Source organism: Triticum aestivum, chromosome 3B (assembly GCF_018294505.1).
Source record: "Triticum aestivum cultivar Chinese Spring chromosome 3B, IWGSC CS RefSeq v2.1, whole genome shotgun sequence".
NCBI lineage: Eukaryota > Viridiplantae > Streptophyta > Magnoliopsida > Poales > Poaceae > Triticum > Triticum aestivum.
Genome location: NC_057801.1, coordinates 72,552,930 through 72,572,678, shown reverse-complemented (window position 1 = coordinate 72,572,678; position 19,749 = coordinate 72,552,930). Strand labels below are relative to the sequence as shown.

At 47.3% G+C, this 19,749-nt stretch overlaps 1 protein-coding gene across 1 annotated transcript; it reads left to right on the top strand.

Annotated features, from left to right (window-relative positions):
* The first annotated feature begins 11,922 nt into the window (after positions 1 to 11,922).
* On the top strand, positions 11,923 to 16,047 carry LOC123068665 (uncharacterized). Its single transcript, XM_044491275.1, has 7 exons — positions 11,923 to 12,399; positions 12,910 to 13,495; positions 14,237 to 14,425; positions 14,727 to 14,792; positions 15,413 to 15,478; positions 15,577 to 15,639; positions 15,811 to 16,047. Exons 1-7 carry the CDS (start codon positions 12,239 to 12,241, stop codon positions 15,952 to 15,954), a joined length of 1,275 nt encoding a protein of 424 aa, XP_044347210.1. The 5' UTR covers positions 11,923 to 12,238; the 3' UTR covers positions 15,955 to 16,047.
* The last annotated feature ends 3,702 nt before the right edge of the window (positions 16,048 to 19,749 follow it).

The following is a 19,749-nucleotide window of genomic DNA, read 5'->3' as shown; positions in this document are numbered from 1 at the left end:
CGTCAAAATCGGAGTCCGGATGAATTAGTTATGGGCAAAACAAAATTCAGCCAAAGCCTGAATCTACAGGTGTCGGACGTCCGAGAAGGGTCGGACTTCCGATGGATGGAGCGTGGAACGGACGTCCGGAAATGGACGGAAATCCGATGTTTTGGCACTGGGTCGGGGGTGTCGGACGTTCGGTAAGTGTCAGTTGTCCGATGGTTCCGGGGGCATCAGACGTCCTGTGGGTCTGGGTCACCTCGAGATCCGAGTTTCGGGATGCGATTTTGGGCGGAAATTGGGGATTTTGGGGTCAAAATTGATGAGATTTCGTGGATGGAAAGTAGGGGAAATTATGGAGATGCTAGATCCACTCGAAACCAAGCAAATCCATGGATCAAAATCAACAAAACATCATCAAACCAACAAATCACACTAAATTTTGGGGCTATTTTTGGTGAGGATTTTCGAAATTTCGGACGAAATCACACAAAAGAAGGCTAGAAACGGAGGGGGAGACTCCAAATACGTGATCAACGTGGCTCATGATACCATATGATGCGGGCATAACCCGGTGTAGGCTGATCTTTCACGATTGGAGTGGATACCCTCGAAGAACTCGAAGAACACGAGGAAGAACAGAGAGAAATCACAAGGGGAAACACTCAAGAACAAGTCCAATCAGACATCCACTAGACAATCAGACACACAAGATCCACAAGGTACATGAAAAACAAAAGGAAAGTTACAAGGTAAAGTTCATCCCAAATCCAAAGGAGATGGGGGCTTGAATCCTAGAAGGATCTTCTCCGTGAGGAGGTCTTGATGATCTAGATAGATCCTTCCCAGAAGGGGTCTTGATATCCCTCGGGATCTTCTCCTAGGAAGTCTTGGCCTCCAATGGAGTAGTCTCTCTCTCTCAAGAGGAGAAGGTAGGAGCAAAGCTCATGTACAAATGAGCTATCATATTTGCTAACCCTAGAAAGGAGGAGGGGGAGTTCTATTTAGGGTATGAGCCACGAAGGGGTAAGTGAGAGAGGAATACAAGGCCAAAGGCCCGGCTGCGCACTGGCAGGCGTCGGTCGTCCAAGGGACGTCGGTCGTCCGGTGGCTCGCGGGGGTCCGGACGTCCGGAGGGCGTCGGACTTCCGACGTTTTGGCTCTAGACAGGTGGCATCGGATTTCCGGGAGGTGTCGGTCGTCCGGTCGCTGGGGCTTGTCAGACGTCCGGTGGGCGTCGGTCGTTCGGCCGTTGTAGAATGCATCGGCTGTAGTTCTTTTGGCTGGTGAAGTCTCCAGGCGTCGGACGTCCAGAGGTCGTCGGTCATCTGGAGGCTGTCGGTCGTCCGAGAGTTGTAGCTTGTAGCAGCTCCGCTTCTTCCGTCTTTGCTTCCATGTTTCCCTTAAAGATGGGGTAGTCGTTCCTTATCGCTTGCACTGCTCCTCCTCGTCCGTGAAGCTCCGGTAATACCTATGCATGCACATGAGTGGAGTGTCAAGGGGTCAAGTGAACACGTGTAAAGGAGATGATTCACCTTTATGTATGTGAAGTAGAGGTTACACGTGTTACTTGCCAAACAGACTCTTGACATGGTGTTGTCCGTAGGATGCTCCACATCACATAGAGTTTCGATATTTGAGTTGTCGAAAGATCCTGGATGTCGCCTAAAGGGGGGTGGATAGGCGTTTTAAAATAATTACGGTTTAGGCTTGAACAAATACAGAATAAAACTAGCGTTTAATTTGTCAAGCAGAAAACCTAAAGCAACTAGGCTCACCTATGTGCACCAATGACTTATGCTAAGCAAGACAAACAACTAAGTGATAGCAAGATATATAACATCAAACACTATGGCTATCACAAAGTAAAGTGCATAATTAAAGGGCTCGGGTAAGAGATAACTGAAGCACGCAGAGACAACGATGTATCCAGAAGTTCACACCCTTGCGGATGCTAATCTCCGCTTGGAGCGGTGTTGAGGCACAATGCTCACCAAAATGCCACTAGGGTCACAGTAATCTCCTCACATCCTTGCACAATGCAAGATGTCGTGACTTCACTAAGGGACCCTTGAGGGTGGTCACCGAGCCCGTACAATTGGCAACCCTTGGGGGAGGTCATCGGAACCGTACAAATTGCTCGAGGCACTCTCCACAACTTAATTAGAGTCTCCCGAAGCTTGTCTGAAGTTTTACAACACAATGTTTGAGCTTCGACAACACCAACTGTCTAGAGCACCAAAGCACCCAAGAGGAACAAGCTCTAGGGTGCCCAAACATCCAAGAGTAATGAGCTTCTCAACTTTCACTTCCACGTATCACCATGGAGAACTCAAACCTATGCACCAAATGCAATGGCAAGGGCACACGGAGTGCCCAAGTCCTTCTCTCTCAAATCCAATACAACAACGAAAGCTATGAAGGAATATGAGAGGAAGAAAAAGGAGGAGAACACAAAGAACTCCAAGATCTGGATCCAAGGGGTTCCCATCACTTAGAGAAGAGATAGATTGGTGGAAATGTGAATCTAGATCTCATCTCCCTCTTTTCCCTCGAAAACTAGCAAGAATCATTGGAGGGGTTGAGAGATAGCAAGCTCAAAGAAGGTCAGTAATGGAGGGGAAACATGAGCTTCAAGGATAAGAACCTTTGGGGAAAAAGACCCCTTAAATAGCCCCCCCCCCACCGAATCCAATCGTTATGTCCACTAGTCGTCCACAAGCGGTAGTACAGCTTGGGGGAGTGGTACTGCCATTTAGCATGGTCAACACAACCCAATGAGACAGAAATACAAGAGCAATAGTTCTGTCGGAGCAGTACTACCGCTTGCGGGAGCAGTATAACGCTCGTGAGCAGTACCACCGCTTAGTGCAGTACTACCGCTAAAGCAGATTAGGCAACATAAGCATAAAAATAAGCGGAAGTGGAAGCAGCACTGGTCAGCGAAGTACCACCTAAGTGGTACTACCACTAGGAAGTAGCAAAACAGCCCATGTAAAATATATGGATGCAAGGAAGACCAAAACTGCCAAAACTTCTGCAAAAGAACATTGATTTTGACGAACTCAAGCTTGATGGAAAGCTAACGACTAGAGTTGTCAAATCATGACTGGAAATCTTCAGAAGTGGCAAGGGGAGTATTCCTATGATATAGAGGTGTGAAACCTCCATCAGTGAAGAACTGGCATAAACGCCAACATCGAAAACACAAGAGATGATGCATGCGAACTCCGCTTTCGATGAGCTTGAGCTTGTCATGAAGATGACCACAAGCTAAACAACTCACTCGGAGAAAATCCAAACAAGACCAAGAAGGATGATGCCAAGGATGCAATGGTTTGAGCTTTCTACAAACGATACGATCAAGCTACTCACTCCAGAGCCCCCCTTGATAGCAAGTCATCAATCCTATAACCCGATCTCCCAACTAACACCATGAGACCGGTAAAATAGAAAACCTATCAAGGACAAACCTTTGCCTTGCGCATAGTCTATTTGAGCTAGATGATGACGATCTTGTCCTCCTCAAGTTGGACCACCTTTCTTGATTGCGCAGGCTCGATGAAGACTAGTGAATTGCTCCCCCATACTCCACTATGGGTGAGCCTCTCTTCGGCACATCTTCACATGTCCATTGTCACCAAATGGACGGCAAGCTTCAAGCAAGATCTCTTCGTGATGCTCCACTTGAACTTGCACAATGCAACCTTGATGACGATCACCACTTGATGTCATCCTCCATGGGACATATGGGATCTTCCTTTTGATGCACGCCTATGGAAACAAAATAAACCTCACAACAAACTCTCACATAGACCATGGGTTAGTACACAAAGCGTAATGGACAATGCTTACCATACCATGAGATCACTTGATCCCACTCGTTACATCTTCTACACTTTGTGTGTTGATTAATTTGAATTACTCTTTGTACTTAGTCTTGATCAACATTGCATCGTGTCACCTACTTATAGCCTTGAAACCAACAGATGATCTTTAAGAAAAGCCTATGGACAAATCTTTCAAATATAACTCAAGGCAACAATTAGTCCATAGAGATTGTCATCAATTACCACAATCAAACATGGGGGCACCATGCTCTTTCAGTTGTTTTCATAAAAAGGTTGTTGTGCCTCTCCTGCATGATGGCATGGCAATTTTGTCGTGAAGTTTGAAACAAAACTTTATCTAACTTTTCCATGTTCCACGAACTCAACATTTTCCTCCTCCCCCTCCTCCTGATTTACCTTGTGACTAGCACAAAACAAAATTTCTCTCGAATTCATACATACACTACGACAAAAGTCGGACAATGCATAACCACAAATCACCGGGAGCTAAAAAACTTCATATGAGGATAGTGACTACAGGAATTGCCAGGCAACATGAACACAAAATGCCTACATTCAGACCCAAAAAATTCTTTAGACATGTCTCAGTATGAACATGACAAATCTTCAGACATGTGTCAATATGAATATGCCGATGGCCCGGTCGCCGACCTTTCACTCGCCTCGATACTGTCCAAATCAACTGCCACCTCCCCAATGCCCTCACCCCTACCACCGCCTCACCCCCTTGCTCCAGGCCACCACCAACCTTCTCCTCCACAAAGGACAGCTGCAACGCCGGTCGCGAGTCATCGGCGAGCACAAGCCACCAGCGCTTGGCGAGATGCCCTCACGGGGATACGCGCATCCTCCGACAGCACGGGCGCCGGGTCCGGTCGCCATTGCGTTCTCCGGAACCGTCGATCTCTCTCTGCTCTCCTCTCTCCTCTTCACTTTCTGTGGTCAGCCCCGAGTGAAATGGAGGAACGTGAATGGGCATCAGTGGGTAAAGGGAATAGGCGCGTATGCGTTCACGGCGGACACCTTCCCAGGGAACGAGTTGGAATCCCTCATGTGGCAAACCAGAGCGCTTTTCGTGTTTTTCATCCGACGATTGTCGGGTAGTTCGCTGGGAAATCCCTCCCAGGGGACGTAAGCCAGATAATATTCCCAAAAAATGGTAATCTTAGTTCCATCAAGTATTGGTGTCGTTTACTTTGCTCCTCAACCTGCTTTTAGACAACTGGCTCTGTTGAGGGTGGATCATGTTTGACGGTTTTCACCATGTTACCCTCTGCGCCATGTTCCCTAGTTTTTTGACATGTAACTAACACCTCATGCGACATGTCATCTATGTTTGTCACCTCTCTTTCTCCCCTCCATTGACATAACCCAAACCATTCAATGAAACCGGATCATGTGTCAAGGGTTACTTAAATTTTTTGATACCTGAAGTGAGTAAAATTATGCAGCGCATTTACTTCAGAGATTATCGAACAATCATAATTTTGGGGGGAGTAAAAAATGACCATTCTTCTCCATGTTAGACAATTTTATGTATATGCATGTACACTTGTGTAAAGCCTAGAATCTAGGATCTGTAACAGCCGCCCTGGCCTGCGTGCCGCCTCCCAAGGGCTCCCTTCTGTATATGTTGTAACATTGTAACCGATCCTATGCAATCAATCAAGAGTAATTCTCTCCAACTTGGTATCAAACTCCAGGAGCACCCATGGCCGGCCCTCCTCCCTTCTCCTCCGGCGGCACCTCGAGCACCGCCACCTCGCCAGGCTCTCTCTCCTCCTCCTCCACGGCGCCTGCTGCCGATTCCTCTGCGGCTACTTCCCCCGCAACCTCACCGGCCTTCTCTTTCGGTACCACCCCGTCCCACTGTTCACCGCCGGCACCACTCCCTCGCCCATGCCGGCTACCCCTGCCCCTAGCCCCTCCATCTTCCATGACCACATAACCAACCACATCAAGTTACTCCTCAACCCAGCAGATCACAATTACCACAAGTGGAAGACCTTCTTCCTCATGGTGCTTCTCCGCTATGGCGTCACCTACCTCATCGAGCACCCTCCTCCGCCCAACGCCACCTCCCAATATCTCGAGCTGGATGCCCATGTCGTTCTGTGGATCTATGCCACTCTCTCCGACACCATGTGCGATCATGTCGTCGGTGCCACGACCACGTTCGCCCTCTGGCACAAGATCAAGGATTACTTCCTTGCCAACCGCATCGCCCGCTACATGATCCTCAACCGCCATACCGCAACCTCAAGCAGGGCGACCTCTCGGTCTCCGAGTATGCGCGTCGCATGAAGCTCCTCACCGACGGCTTCGCCGACATCGACCACGCCGTTACCGAGACTGATCTCACCACTCAGTTTCTTCATGGCAAACCATTTGGGTCATCCTCGGTGACCAGACCCTCCCCTTCGACACGGTTCTCTCTCGTGTGGTCTTGGCCGAGGAGTCTCAGGTGCAGCACGCGGCCGAGGAGAGCACCTCCGCCTTTGCCATCACCGGTTCTAGCTCCTCCGGCGGCCCCTCCGGTGCGGGTGGTCGTGCCGCTGGAGATCGCGGCGACCGCTCCTCCGACCGCCTCCCCGACCGGCCTCAGGGAGCGCCTCATCCACACCCCCCACCTTCCGGGCGTGGCCGTGGTGATCGTGGCGGCGACGGTGGTGACCGCGGCCGTGGGCGTGGCCGCGGACGAAACGACAGCGGGGGACGCGGCCAGTCGCATCCCGCGTTCTCCCCGTTCACCGGCTACTTCGCTCCATATGGGATGGCACTCCCGTCTCCTCGCTCCGGCTGGATCCCACCCAACGCCGCCGGCGTCCTTGGGCCGCGTCCCGGCTCCTACGCCCAGGCGTACCATGCCTACGCCCCGCCGCCGACGCCCAACCCGTACTACCCGCCGCCGCCACCATCATGGGATCACATCGCCATGCTCAATGCCGCCTACAGCAACGGTGGCTATCCTTCTACACCGGCGCCCGAATGGTTCCTCGACAACGGTGCCTCCTCTCACGTGACAGGCAATCCAGGTACCTTGACCGCACCGAGTTCTTCATTAAAGCATATACCATCTAGCATTCTTGTTGGCAATGGGCAGCATCTTCCCATCACCGCCTCCGGATCCACCACTCTTTCCCCCCATGACTTCCGCCTTACCGACATTCTTGTCTCTCCTCATGTTGTTACTAGTCTTATCTTTGTTCGTTGTTTTACTAAGGATAACTCGTGTTCCATTGAATTTTACCCATGTGGCTTTCTTGTGAAGGATCTTCGCACTCGGAAGGTGCTCATGATCTCCGTTAGCAACGGCAATCTCTACCCCTTCGTTGGCACAACTCCATCTCCGGCGTCTGCACTTTTCAACGTCTCCACCTCGGACTTGTGGCATCGACGGCTCGGCCACCACAGCGCCAACACTCTTTCATCCTTAGGACTTGATTTTCTCTCCACTTGTAATAAGGCAGCTCATTCTCCATGTACCGCTTGCCAACTAGGGCGCCAGCCACGGCTTCCGTTTTCTTCTTCCCTTAGTAAAACTTATGCTCCCTTTGATTTGATCCATTGTGATCTATGGACCTCTCCCGTTGTAAGTTTCTCCGGTTATCAATATTACTTGATTATTTTGGATGATTTCACGCACTACTCCTGGTCCTTTCCCCTTCGCAACAAATCTGATACATCATCCACACTCCAACGCTTCTTTTCGTACGTGTACACTCAGTTTCACGTGATCATCAAAGCCATGCAGTGCGACAACGGCGGCGAGTTCATTAACGCAACCCTACGACACTTCTTCTCCTCCAATGGCGTCGTATATCGCTTCTCATGCCCCATACTTCTCCTCAAAATGGCAAGGCCGAACGGCTCATCCGCACTACCAACGATATTGTCCGCACTCTTCTCCAACAAGCCACGCTTCCACCACCATTTTGGGTCGAGGCCTTACACACCGCAACATATCTTCTCAACCGGCGTCCCTCTCGTGCCATTCATCCCCACACCCCCTACTTCCTACTACACGGCACTCATCCCACTTATGACCACTTACGCGTTTTTGGTTGCCTTTGCTTCCCCAACACTTCCGCTACCATGCCTAACAAGCTTGCGCCGCGCTCCACTCGCTGTGTCTTTCTTGGGTATCCCCTAGAGCATAAAGGGTATCGGTGTTTCGATCTTACGACCCGTCGCGTCATCGTTTCACGCCATGTCATATTTGATGAACAAACCTTTCCATACACGACGTCCACACCTACGCCACAGCCAGGCACGTCCACAAATGATCCCATGCAGCAGATCCCGCCCATCCCAACCGCCTCAGATCGCCCGACCCCACCGGATCTCTCGGATCCGCCACCCCGCCCGTCGCTATCGCACGCGCACCCTCCGTCCGGTCCCCACACTCCCACTACGCTGACCGCCTCCACGCGTTCCCCCGCCAACGGCTCGCTCGACCCCCGATCAGTATCTTCCTCGCCTGTCATGCCCACTCCCCGCGCCTCCCTCCAATCCGGTCCGTAGCCCCGCTCTGCGCCACCTACCCTGGACCCACCTGACCCAGCATCCACCCCGGGATCCACTCCGGTCGGCTCTGACTCCCCTGCAGCCCGGCCCACCGCATCCACCTCGCATGCCGCGCCATCCACTCCCAGTCCGCCACGCCTGCCTCGCCATGCAGTGCCAATAGAGCCTCCACGTAATTCTCACCGCATGACCACTCGCGCTAAGCGTGGTTACTGTATGCCTCGTCGTTTATTCTTAGCCACCTCTACTACTCCTCTCTCCCCTATACCAGCCACATATAAATCTGCACTCAAGGACCCCAATTGGCAACAAGCGATGCGTGATGAATATTTTGCTTTAATGAATAACTCCACTTGGTCTTTGGTACCCAAGCCTGCAGGTGTGAATGTGGTGAGCGGCAAATGGATTTTTTGGCATAAGTTCAATGCGGATGGCTCTCTCGCTCGCTACAAGGCACGCTATGTGGTTCGTGGCTTCACCCAATAGGAAGGTGTCGATTATGACGAGACGTTCAGTCCCGTGGTCAAGCCATCCACCATCCGTGTTGTTCTCAGTCTTGCCACGTCAGAGTCATGGCCTATTCATCAACTCGACGTCAAGAATGCATTCCTCCACGGTGAGCTCAATGAAACTATGTACTGTGCTCAGCCTGCCGGGTTCGTTGACCCAGCTCGTCCTGATCATGTTTGCTTGCTGCACAAGTCTCTTTACGGGCTCAAATAGGCGCCTCGCCAGTGGTTCCTTCGGTTCAAGCAGTTCCTGCTCTCCCTCGGGTTCTCTGCTTCCCGAAGTGATTCTTCCCTATACATTCTCCATCGTGGTACGTCCATTGCTTACCTTCTAGTGTATGTTGACGATATCATCCTCACTGCCAACTCCACCCACACACTCAACACTATCATCGCTTCCCTTAAGTCCGAATTCTCCATGAGCGACTTAGGTGATCTCCACCACTTCTTGGGCATCAATGTCACACCCAACAGCGCCGGCCTCTTCCTTTGTCAATAGCAATACACTTTAGAGATCCTAGACCGTGCCAAAATGTTAAACTGTAAACCCGTGTCCACACCAATTGACACCAGCTCCAAACTATCCTCCACCGATGGTCTTCCTATCTCTAACCCCACACACTATAGGAGCCTTGCCGGTGCGCTCCAATATCTTACCCTCACTAGGCCTGACATCTCCTATGCCGTACAACAAGTCTGCTTGTTCATGCATGAGCCCCGGGACAGCCACATGCAATTGATCAAGCGCATTCTTCGTTACTTGCGGGGTACAACGCACTACGGTCTTCAGTTGTACCGGTCCACCTCTCGCGATCTGGTTGCTTACACCGATGCAGATTGGGCCGGTTGTCCGGATACCCGGAAATCAACGTTTGGGTTCTGTGTTTTTCTTGGCTCCAATTTGGTGTCGTGGTCTTCCAAACGACAGCCAACCGTGAGTCGTTCCAGTGCCGAGGCTGAATACCGCGGGGTTGCCAACTGTGTCGCCGAGTCGTGTTGGCTGCGCCAACTTCTTCATGAGCTGAAGTGTCCACCGCGGCATGCAACTGTGGTTTATTGCGACAACATCTCCGCTACTTATCTTGCCAGCAACCCTGTACAGCATCAACGAACGAAGCACATTGAGATCGATTTGCACTTCGTCCGTGATCGTGTTGCTCTTGGTGAAGCTCGAGTGCTGCATGTTCCATCCAGCTCTCAATTTGCTGATCTCTTCACCAAAGGACTGCCATCACAGGTGTATCATGAATTCAGATCCAGCCTGAACGTTCATCCAAATGGCGTTCCGGCTGAGGGGGGGTGTTAGACAGTTTTATGTATATGCATGTACACTTGTGTGAAGCCTAGAATCTAGGATCTATAATAGCCGCCCTGGCCTGCGTGCCGCCTCCCAAGGGCTCCCTTCTGTATATGTTGTAACACTGTAACCGATCCTATGCAATCAATCAAGAGTAATTCTCTCCAACTCTCCATACCACACTACCAATATATGTTCAAGATGAGATCTTTCATGTAAAGGGAGGGAGGGCGTATGTAGGAAAGAGCCCTAATTTGGACACCATACTTGCACATGCATCACGTGGAAAGTAGAGGCCCTAGCTAGTGTATACATTGAAAAAGATACACGATTGCAAGAAGGGAAAGGCAACAGCGTTTGCCCATACTCTGCACCTGCTGATCCCTCATGCCTCAGTAGTAACAGAACATCTCCCTTTAGCTTCTCATCTGACATGACATGAATGGCCGTGGGGCTAGCCCTCTCATCATCTGATGGACCTGCGGTCCTCTCCTATTTTTCTTCTCCATTTTCTGGGGTTCGAGGACAGGCGGTTCTGCGTCAAGTTGGGCATTCTCCAATTTTGTTCTTGGAGGAAAGAGAAGGTGTACTAGCTACTGGACAAAGCCCCCAGCAGACACCAACTTTTTTGCACCCCTTTGCTGCCATGGAATCATGCACCACAATTACCGAGGCCGCCCCAAAGTATCTTTCTTTCTTCCTGAAGAAAGGGATCTACCCCTCCTGGTCCCTTAATTCACTGAAAAGAAGTAAAGTTGGCGTGCCGCAAATATATTCAAGAAAAGATTCACTCCCCAGCTTTACACTGGTTGTATATACAGTTCTAAAAAAAATACTCCATGCGGATCAGTATACAATAAGGTGCCATTGTAGTATTAAGTCTAATTTTGGTAACCAGTTTTCACAATACGTAGTCAATATTATTAGATGCACCATGAATTTAATTTTCATTTGTATAACTTTATTGTTGTAGATGTTGATATTTTTTCATATAAATATGGTCAAACTTTAGGAAGTTTGACTTCAAAAAAATCTTATATACACAGTAAAAAGGACTGGAGGGAGTAGCAGAAAAGTTACATCATTGGATTTGCATTTGAAAGATGTTTTTAAAAATAAACCTTTTGCTGAACGTAACTCGTATATTCTTTTTTATATCGGTGATCAAAGTTAGGCTCAAATACTGTGGGGCCTTGTATGCCGGCCGCGAGGACCTTTAACAGTTTAACTACATAACTTCTAGCTAGTTCTGTTCTGCCAGGCAATTTCAAGTACTTTAGTTTGTGCTGTTTAGGACATATGTATAGCTACTCCACCACAGTTGGAGTACTAATTAGCTATGTTAATTATAACCTACTGTCATCACTCACATATATGGTTGGTTTTCAATTATGGACCTTTTCTACTTCCACCCCAGTTGCAACATGATTTGACATGTACGCGCATCAGCCTGTCATTCATGCATATATATGGACAAATACAAGCTATATAGATGTTCCAAGACAGATAATTGACATACCTTGGCAGTTTGCTTGACCCGTTTTCTTTTCTGGAGAACAATGTTGTACCATGTCTGTACTAGAGGCTGACACGTACAGCTTATGGGTAATAATACATCCCCAGGGCGGGAGAGAAAGACTGTCTCTTTGTGTTGGAGCCTATGCTCCGGGATCTAAAGGCAGAGATCCTATGATCCTAGCAGAAAATGTTATAATGATTCACCTGTAATTGGCAGAGGGGAGAGAGTGTATGTGCAAGAGAGAGAGAGGGGAGAGAGGAGAGAGGAGAGAGAGTCACCTTTCTTGGCTGATGCCTTGAAAGGGGTAAGAGAGAGAAAAAGTTACCCAAGATAAAAGGGTGAAAGCCTTATGAGAAAGAGAAAGGTTCATGGGCATCTCCATTTTCAAACTCAACAGTAGCAGCATTATAGTTTCCCATTGGAGGGTGTGTTCTTGAGAAAGCTTAGAGAGAGCTAGCTTGACTGGCATTTTCTAAGCTTTCCTTCCCATCTTGGAAGTAGCACATCAAGATCTCCTAACTTTTAATTAGTATAGCTAGTGTAGTGTAGCACCATGATGGCCTCCTCGTCTTCCTCCTCCGACCTCAGCGCGGATCACCAGCTCTTGCAAGATGACCTCCCATGGCCTTCTTCTTCCCTGCCGCCGCCGCTCGCTCCAGCTCTTCATCATGCTGTCGGAGGCAACCACCACCAATGGAGCCAACCACTAATGCTGTAAGCACCTTCAATTTTGCTCATGTGTTCAGCAGTTTTCATCTTCACCTTTTTTTTCTTGTTGAGAAAATGTTGAAAGAGAGGATAGAATCTTCCTAATAGTTGAAAGTAGAAAATTAAGCGAAGAAGGTGTGCTCACAGTCATGGTGTTTGAGTTTGTATCCCTCTCTCAGATGCATATATGAATGATTCCTAGGATTTGGAGTTTTCTTCTGGGTTGCTTGTTTGCTAGAGTAGCACCTGGTTCTGGTTGTCCCGTGCATTGGGAATTGTGGCACAGCAAAATGACAAGCTCAGAGAGAGAATAAAAGAAGGGAAGAAACAAATTTAATGTGCGTGCCAAGCAACTAGTAGATCTTACTATTTTGTTGGTTTCCCACAAGAGGTGCTGTGTGTATGTTTCCTCTTGTCATCGTCAATCTCATGTTAGTAATTTATTTATTATGTTGGATGAATCATTAAGCAGACCACATCTATCTACATATATATATATAATTGAACTCTTTGCAGTGAGCAGTTGAGTTCAGACGAGCTTGAGGCACTCTTGTCAGCACAAGGCCACCAGCATCATAGCACTCACAGCCAGTTGCTTGCTGCTCCATTGACAACAAACCCTCATCATCAGCTGAGCTCACTGCTGATGATGCAAGAGCTAGGGTTCCAATGGAGTAGCAGCTGTGGCACCGCCGATGGAGACTCAAACGAGACAGCGCAAGATGCGGTCAAAGAGGACGCCGAGCTACCGGGGCCCCTTGTGCTCCCAAGACCGTCATCGTCGTCGAGCATCGCTTACGACGACGACATGGCCGTCGACGTGCTCCCGAGCGTCAACATCTCGCGGCTGCAGAAGATTCCGTGCCCAGTCGCGGCGGGGCCTTTTGGCGGCCGGGCGGAGGCGACACTCGAGATGCTAGCTTCGGCTAAATTCTGCAAGAGCCTGCTGAGCTGCAGCCAAGCTTCTTCGACGGTGCTGCTCCATAATGGCGGTGGGACGGCGCCATTGCTGGGGATGGGAGGGCATCATGTGGCATATGGCCCTCCTCCTCCTGTTCATCGTCTTCAAGGCCCATCCTCCATTCTCCACACCTACAACAAGGTCAGTGCTACTACTGTACCGTCCTCCTCGATCTAATTAAGGAGATGGGGAATTAATTGCGAGATATGATGGAAAATGTACAATTAACGAGGTAGAGAACTGTAGGGCAGTAGGACTGAATTGTGAATTTGCTGGCACAACAGTTGTATAAGTACAGAAATTAATACTAACCAGGGATCTAAGCTGCTAGGTGGCTGAAAGGAAAAAAGGCCTTTTGACCATTTACTGCAAACTCATGGCCGATCTATAGCCTAGCTTAGCTGAAAGGGAAAAGCTTAATTTTGCTGACCCATTTGCAAGAGGTAGCTAGATGGTACAGTACATATGCATGCAGCCTTTTGGTCTGGTCTGCGTGTGATGCAGCAAGCAAGCAAGCAGCTTTAGGATGGATGGATGGATCGATGGCATGGATGGGTCATCTTTTCTCTCGCCCGCCCAAAAGTACTACTATAGCATATGACCCTCTTGCAGTTCCACATCCATCCATTTTAATTGGTGCTTACTAATTAGTTAGTGATGAACGACTGCAAGGCTGCAACTCACTACTGCTGAGCAATTGCATGCATGTCGCCCAGATCGACCCAGTTCTGCGATCAACACAATTATTACAAATTACAATGTACTACTAGCCAGTATCCATTCATTTGCATTTCTATCTTGAAAACATGCAAAAATGTGTGTACAAGACTACCCAATTGTGTGCTTACTGTCTGGATACATAATTTGGTACGACGTGTGCAGATGGGTGTGCCTGCTGCTTTAGTGAGCGGAAACGGAAGTGCGCTGCAACCAGCCGCGGGGAGATCATCAGGAGGGGGAGGCCTGCACGACGAGCAGCAATTGCAAGTGGTAGCAGTATCGTCGAAGAAGAAGCCTCGGCTGCTCCACTCGCGCCCCGCCACCAACAACAATATCCTCCCTTCTTTCAAGGTATGTACTACTCCTGACTACATCTCCAACATTTTCTCTATCTACACATGCATTGCATTTCTCTATCTACTCTACTCCCAAGAGAATGTCTTGTTTTGTCTTGTCAAGTCTATTCTCCTCATGTGTGTGTATGTGTGTGTTGTGCTGTGTTATGTTGGGTAGTGTGTGTGTTTTGCACTGATCACTAATTCACTACTGCTCATGTGTTACTGAGCATGTGTTTTTCACTTTATCTTTATCTGCATATCGCTTGTTAATTAATGAGTGAGTACCTGCATGCATGTGTTGTCCTTTTTATTAGGTAAGGAAAGAGAAGCTAGGGGATAGGATTGCTGCTCTTCAACAGCTGGTCTCACCCTTCGGCAAGGTACGTACTGCTACTGCTAGCTAGCTTAACTAATTACCATTTACCCCCAAAAATTTAACATGTAATTTGGTTCAGAGTTCAGACTGTGAGAATTGTGTTGTACTGGACTTAATTTATAATTGGAAAATTCATGGTCACAAGAATAGAGAAAAAAAACTGGTTAATTAATCAACAAGAAAGTAGACAAAAACTAGTTGGGTAAATGAAATATATTATCACAATGACAATACACGGCCTTATGGTAATTGCACATTCACAAAAGTACATGACCAGCATGGTTTAGTCCTTTTCGTACCTAAATTTGTCAATAATGACAATGCTACTACCAAGCATATGAACCTGCATAGCCCAAACCCCAAAGAACAATGTTTTCAGACTTAAACGATATTTCAGGTCAACATGTCCTATATATGTATGCACAGACCCTCTTGTGCTGAATTTACTCTTTGGGGTACAGAGTACAGTTGGCAAAAGATAAATTTAGCAAATAAATAATATTTCGACGCATAATTTACCTCTTAGATGCTTCTACATGTAGTTGATATCTTGCAAAAAAAAAACAGTAAAATCTTCATTAAAAGGAGAATCCCTCACATGTATATCTTCCTGGCTGTGTGCAGACTGACACAGCATCAGTGCTGATGGAGGCCATTGGGTACATCAAGTTTCTTCAAGACCAGGTCGAGGTAATTCAATTAATTCTTAGTCAGGTCAAACTAATTAATGCTTCTATGTGCCATATAGCACTGCATCCTGACCATCATCGCTCATTTACTTCATGCAGACTTTAAGCGGGCCGTACATGAGATCAGCCAAACATAAGAAAGCCAGGACAACACAACAGCGGGTACATGACTATTTATACTTTATGAACTTTATTAAATCCATTTGGAAAAAAAATTAAAACCTGTTAATAAGCAATGGGTAGACTTAAACTGTTATATTTGCCTGATGTTCAATCTAAGAAATACTACTTGCCTGATGATGCTTACGCATTCATGTTGGTTTCTGTCGACAGGGGCCGTCAGACACCGGAGATCAGAAGGAGGAAGCAAAGGTTGATCTTCGCAGTAGAGGGCTGTGCTTGGTGCCTCTAGCGTGCACATCCTACGTCACCAACGAGAATGGCATCTGGGCCCCACCTAATTTTAGGGGAAACTAATCAGTGTTAGCTGCAATTAATAGATCGATCAAGCACACAGGTGTACTCTGAAAGAAAACATTAACTGATTAATTCCAGATTTCCTGAGAAAAATATGTTCTCTTTCTCTCTCACAGGCATCGAAACGGGATGTACATATTTCCTTTGCTTTCACCATTTCGATCAAATCTCTATAGCCAAGTGAATCATCTGAAAAAAAAGAACTAGCCATGTGAAACTATGTAATTGCAGATCATGGAAGCATGACATGCATGACATGATGTCATGGAGATGTCATGCTGCTGATTACTCTGAATTTGTAACTTACTTTGTTTACGGAAGTGTCAACCCATAAAATTAGTTGCTTGTTCTGAAGCACTGTTCACCTATCATGAATTCAAAGACTAGGCAGGAAAACAGAAAAGCAGGGGTGAGCAGTTAAGTGTCAGCTGTAGGGCTATAGCTTACCTGAGCATTAGCAGCGTGGAAGTGGACATCCACCACTCTGGTTCTGACTAAGAAATGATGAGCTCGCACATATGTAGCCACTCGTTGATTGATCTGCAAATCCAACAGGAAATATGTACATGATAAATAACTTTGAACAGAAAGATGAATAATGTTCAGGGTAGACAGGGCCAAACAGCCAACAGTATTTCAGCAAAAAAGAAGAAAGCCAGTTGTACGTCAGTTGGTAATTTTTTGCCATGTCAAACTCAATATATCATGTGCAAATCACTACCTGAAGTTCAAACAGCCGAACATTGAAAATGCACCCACCGAGCTTCTGATTCTTCCTTTCAATACATGTACACTTGATCTCACATTGTGAATACAACAAGAACTTATGAAGAATATTCAGATGCAGGAGTTCTCGTTGTTGATGGATCAGTGTCCTACTAAATACTGTATTATTTTGGTGCTATGCAACCCCATTTCCTGCAGTCATTAACTACAATTGGAAGCACCTCCCTTTACCAATTATTTATAACGAAGAGACAAGGCTGTGGTGTATTTATTCCCCAAATGATGTTTACCATTCCAATACAGTATATACTTATTATTTCATCCAGAATTTTGGTCATTCGTACCACTGTTCATGAAGTACGGTCATTTCAATAGAAGTTCACACGTATGGTACATAGAGTTTCTGTGCTAAATATCTCCAGAGTGAAAGAAAATGGCCCTCAACTATTGTTCCAAAACACTGGGAGTGGTGGCTTAATTTTTGACTTCCGGATTCCCAACTAGAGAACTAGAAATCCTGAGGTAATGATAGTTTTGGTTTACTAGAACCATCCGCATATTGTTTCAGCTCGGCGGAAAACCAATTTGTTTTCTTATGATCTCTAGAATGAAATTAGGGAACGAAGTAAGTAGATCGTCTCTCCGCAGAAGCATCTCTCATCAGTGTTCACTCTCATGGGTTCCGCTCTGAGCAGGATACGCCAAACGCAATCAGTGAAACCAAATGTTCCTCTCTTCTGGTTCTTACCATATTGTTTACATCGGCAGCACCTAAGTCTTTCGCTTCTTCATCCAGCCAAACTGTTGGATCATCTCCATGGCTCTGCTGGGAAGAGCAGCTACAGCAAATTTATGCAGGTTCAAACTTTGAGCATGTCATCAGTAGAGCTCCTTCTGGTAAACATCTCAAGCAATAGTATACCGAGACTGGAAAAATGCCCAAGAGTTGAAACAATATAACCTTCGCCATACTCTACAATTATTCAAGTATTAACATATTGATCACTATGAAGTATTCGCGAAAGTATATGCAAGTAAAAGATGTCACAAGCACTGGTATGCTAATAATGTGAACATCCCAAGGAGGTGAGAAGTCAGAAAATACAGAACCCTTGGCAATACTATTCGATTATTTAAATTTCATATGTTTTACTTGATTATTACAAATCAATCATTTAAATATATGCAAGATATGGAAGGCTGGAAGTCAAGACTCACAAGCGAAAATAATAAGAAATGTGTGTTATCCGAAGAACTGTAACCAATGGAACCCCTTATTCCAGCAAAGCTAATTGAATTTAACAAAGTTCGGTTTCTGCATCAAGGTCTGTTGCTTGGCTTGAGACCGCAATGAATTGTTGGTGGCTGGCAATGATTGTGAAGATAGTTCAAAGCATTGATGATATCAACAGCAATATCTAGTCTCAGGACTAGGCTGAGCGTGGCTCAGAGTGGGGAACTTAGATTTTGGAGGAAGCCAACCTTCAAACTGCCATTGGGCATGAGCTAAAAAACCGAGTAAATAGCATAAAACTACTACTTTACAGGTTAGGGTTTCAAAAAACTACCAGTTTTTAATTTTTCGCTGATAACTATCAAGTCAGGGGTTGGCTGTTTTAAAAAACCCCTAATCACTCGGTGCTTTAAAATTGATCGTGATTATGACAGTTGGGACCCGCATGTAAGAGAACCGTTTGTTTGACCGTTTATTTGACTGTTACCTTACATGTAGGGCCCACATGTCAGTATTTCTGTAAGTTTTTTAGAAAAGCAATCGGGTCCCTGTAACTTTTTAAAAAAGCAATCGGGTCCCTGAATGTTTTATGGAAAAAGCAATCGGGCCCTTGCTCCTCTGTGCGCGCTCTCCCGTGCTCAAGATCGAGAGGAGCGCGCCCGTCACCGTGCCCGCCGGCCAGCAGCCGACGTAAAGAGCGCGCCGGCCAGAAGCCATGGCGCCGCTGCGGAGATCCCTCCCGTCGCCCGTCCGATGCGCGCCGCCGCGGAGCTCCCTTCCAGCGTGCGTGGCGGCCGCGACCTCCTCCTGCCGACGAGCTCCCTCGCCGCACGGCCTATCTCTCTCTCTCTCTCCCTTTCCTGGGCGTGGCGACCTGAGCCCGTGGCCATGGAGCTCGGCTGGCGGCGGCCCTGGCCATGGCGCAAGGATGGCGGCGGCCCATGCCCCTGGACGCGACGGGCCGAGTCCCTGCCCCCTGGCCATGGCGAGCAGTTGGTGGCGGCCCGTGCTGCTGGGTGGCAGCTGGTCCTCCGCGCGGCGCTCCTTCCCGTGGTCGGCCATGGTTTGCGTGCAGCGGGTGGTGGAGCTTTGGCCTTGGTCAGGAGAAGGAAGAGGATAAAAGATAAGAGGAAGAAGAGAGAACTTACATGTGGGTCCCACATGTAAGTTAACAGTCAAACAAACGGATTATTTAGGAGTGGGTCCAACCTGTCATAAAACGGTTTAAGTCACTAGCAACGAGTTATTAGGGTTTTTTGAAACAGCCAACCCCTGACTTGGTAGTTATCAGCGAAAAATTAAAAATCGGTAGTTTTTTGAAACCGTAGCCTGTAAAGTAGTAGTTTTATGCTATTTACTCTAAAAAACCAGAGCCTTGAATTCTTAACCTCAAAGGTTAATGCTGGAGCAACATATGATGATCTTAATGAGGCAGCGATGACGCACTCTTCTCAGAGCTTCGCATTCAACCATGAAATTTCTGGTAGATCCAGATTGTATCAGGAATACAACCAGACAGCAAATTCAGAGATTCAGAGAAGTGAGAGCTTCTATATTCTTCAGAGATTGAGGTATGCTTCTGTCAAACAAGTTCAGATCCAGCAATAGTCGTTCCAATACCATGCAATTTCTAGTGGCATCAGGTATGCTACCTGACAATTTGTTTCCTGATAAGAGTTTTTTTTTTTTTTGAAACGGAGGCAAAAGCTTTGCCTCATCCATTAAATAAGAGAGAATAGAGTTAGTTGCAAACAACCCGAGTATACGGCATGCGGATTACTCGCGCAATAACAAAGACCCTAGTTTCCTGATAAGAGTCAGTTGATTAAGGTATC

Coding starts and splice junctions, on each gene's coding strand:
- LOC123068665 (XM_044491275.1), top strand. CDS start 12,239: ATGATGGCCTCCTCGTCTTCCTCCTCCGACCTCAGCGCGGATCACCAG. Junction 13,496..14,236: donor TTCTCCACACCTACAACAAG/GTCAGTGCTACT, acceptor CGACGTGTGCAG/ATGGGTGTGCCTGCTGCTTT. Junction 14,793..15,412: donor TGGTCTCACCCTTCGGCAAG/GTACGTACTGCT, acceptor GGCTGTGTGCAG/ACTGACACAGCATCAGTGCT.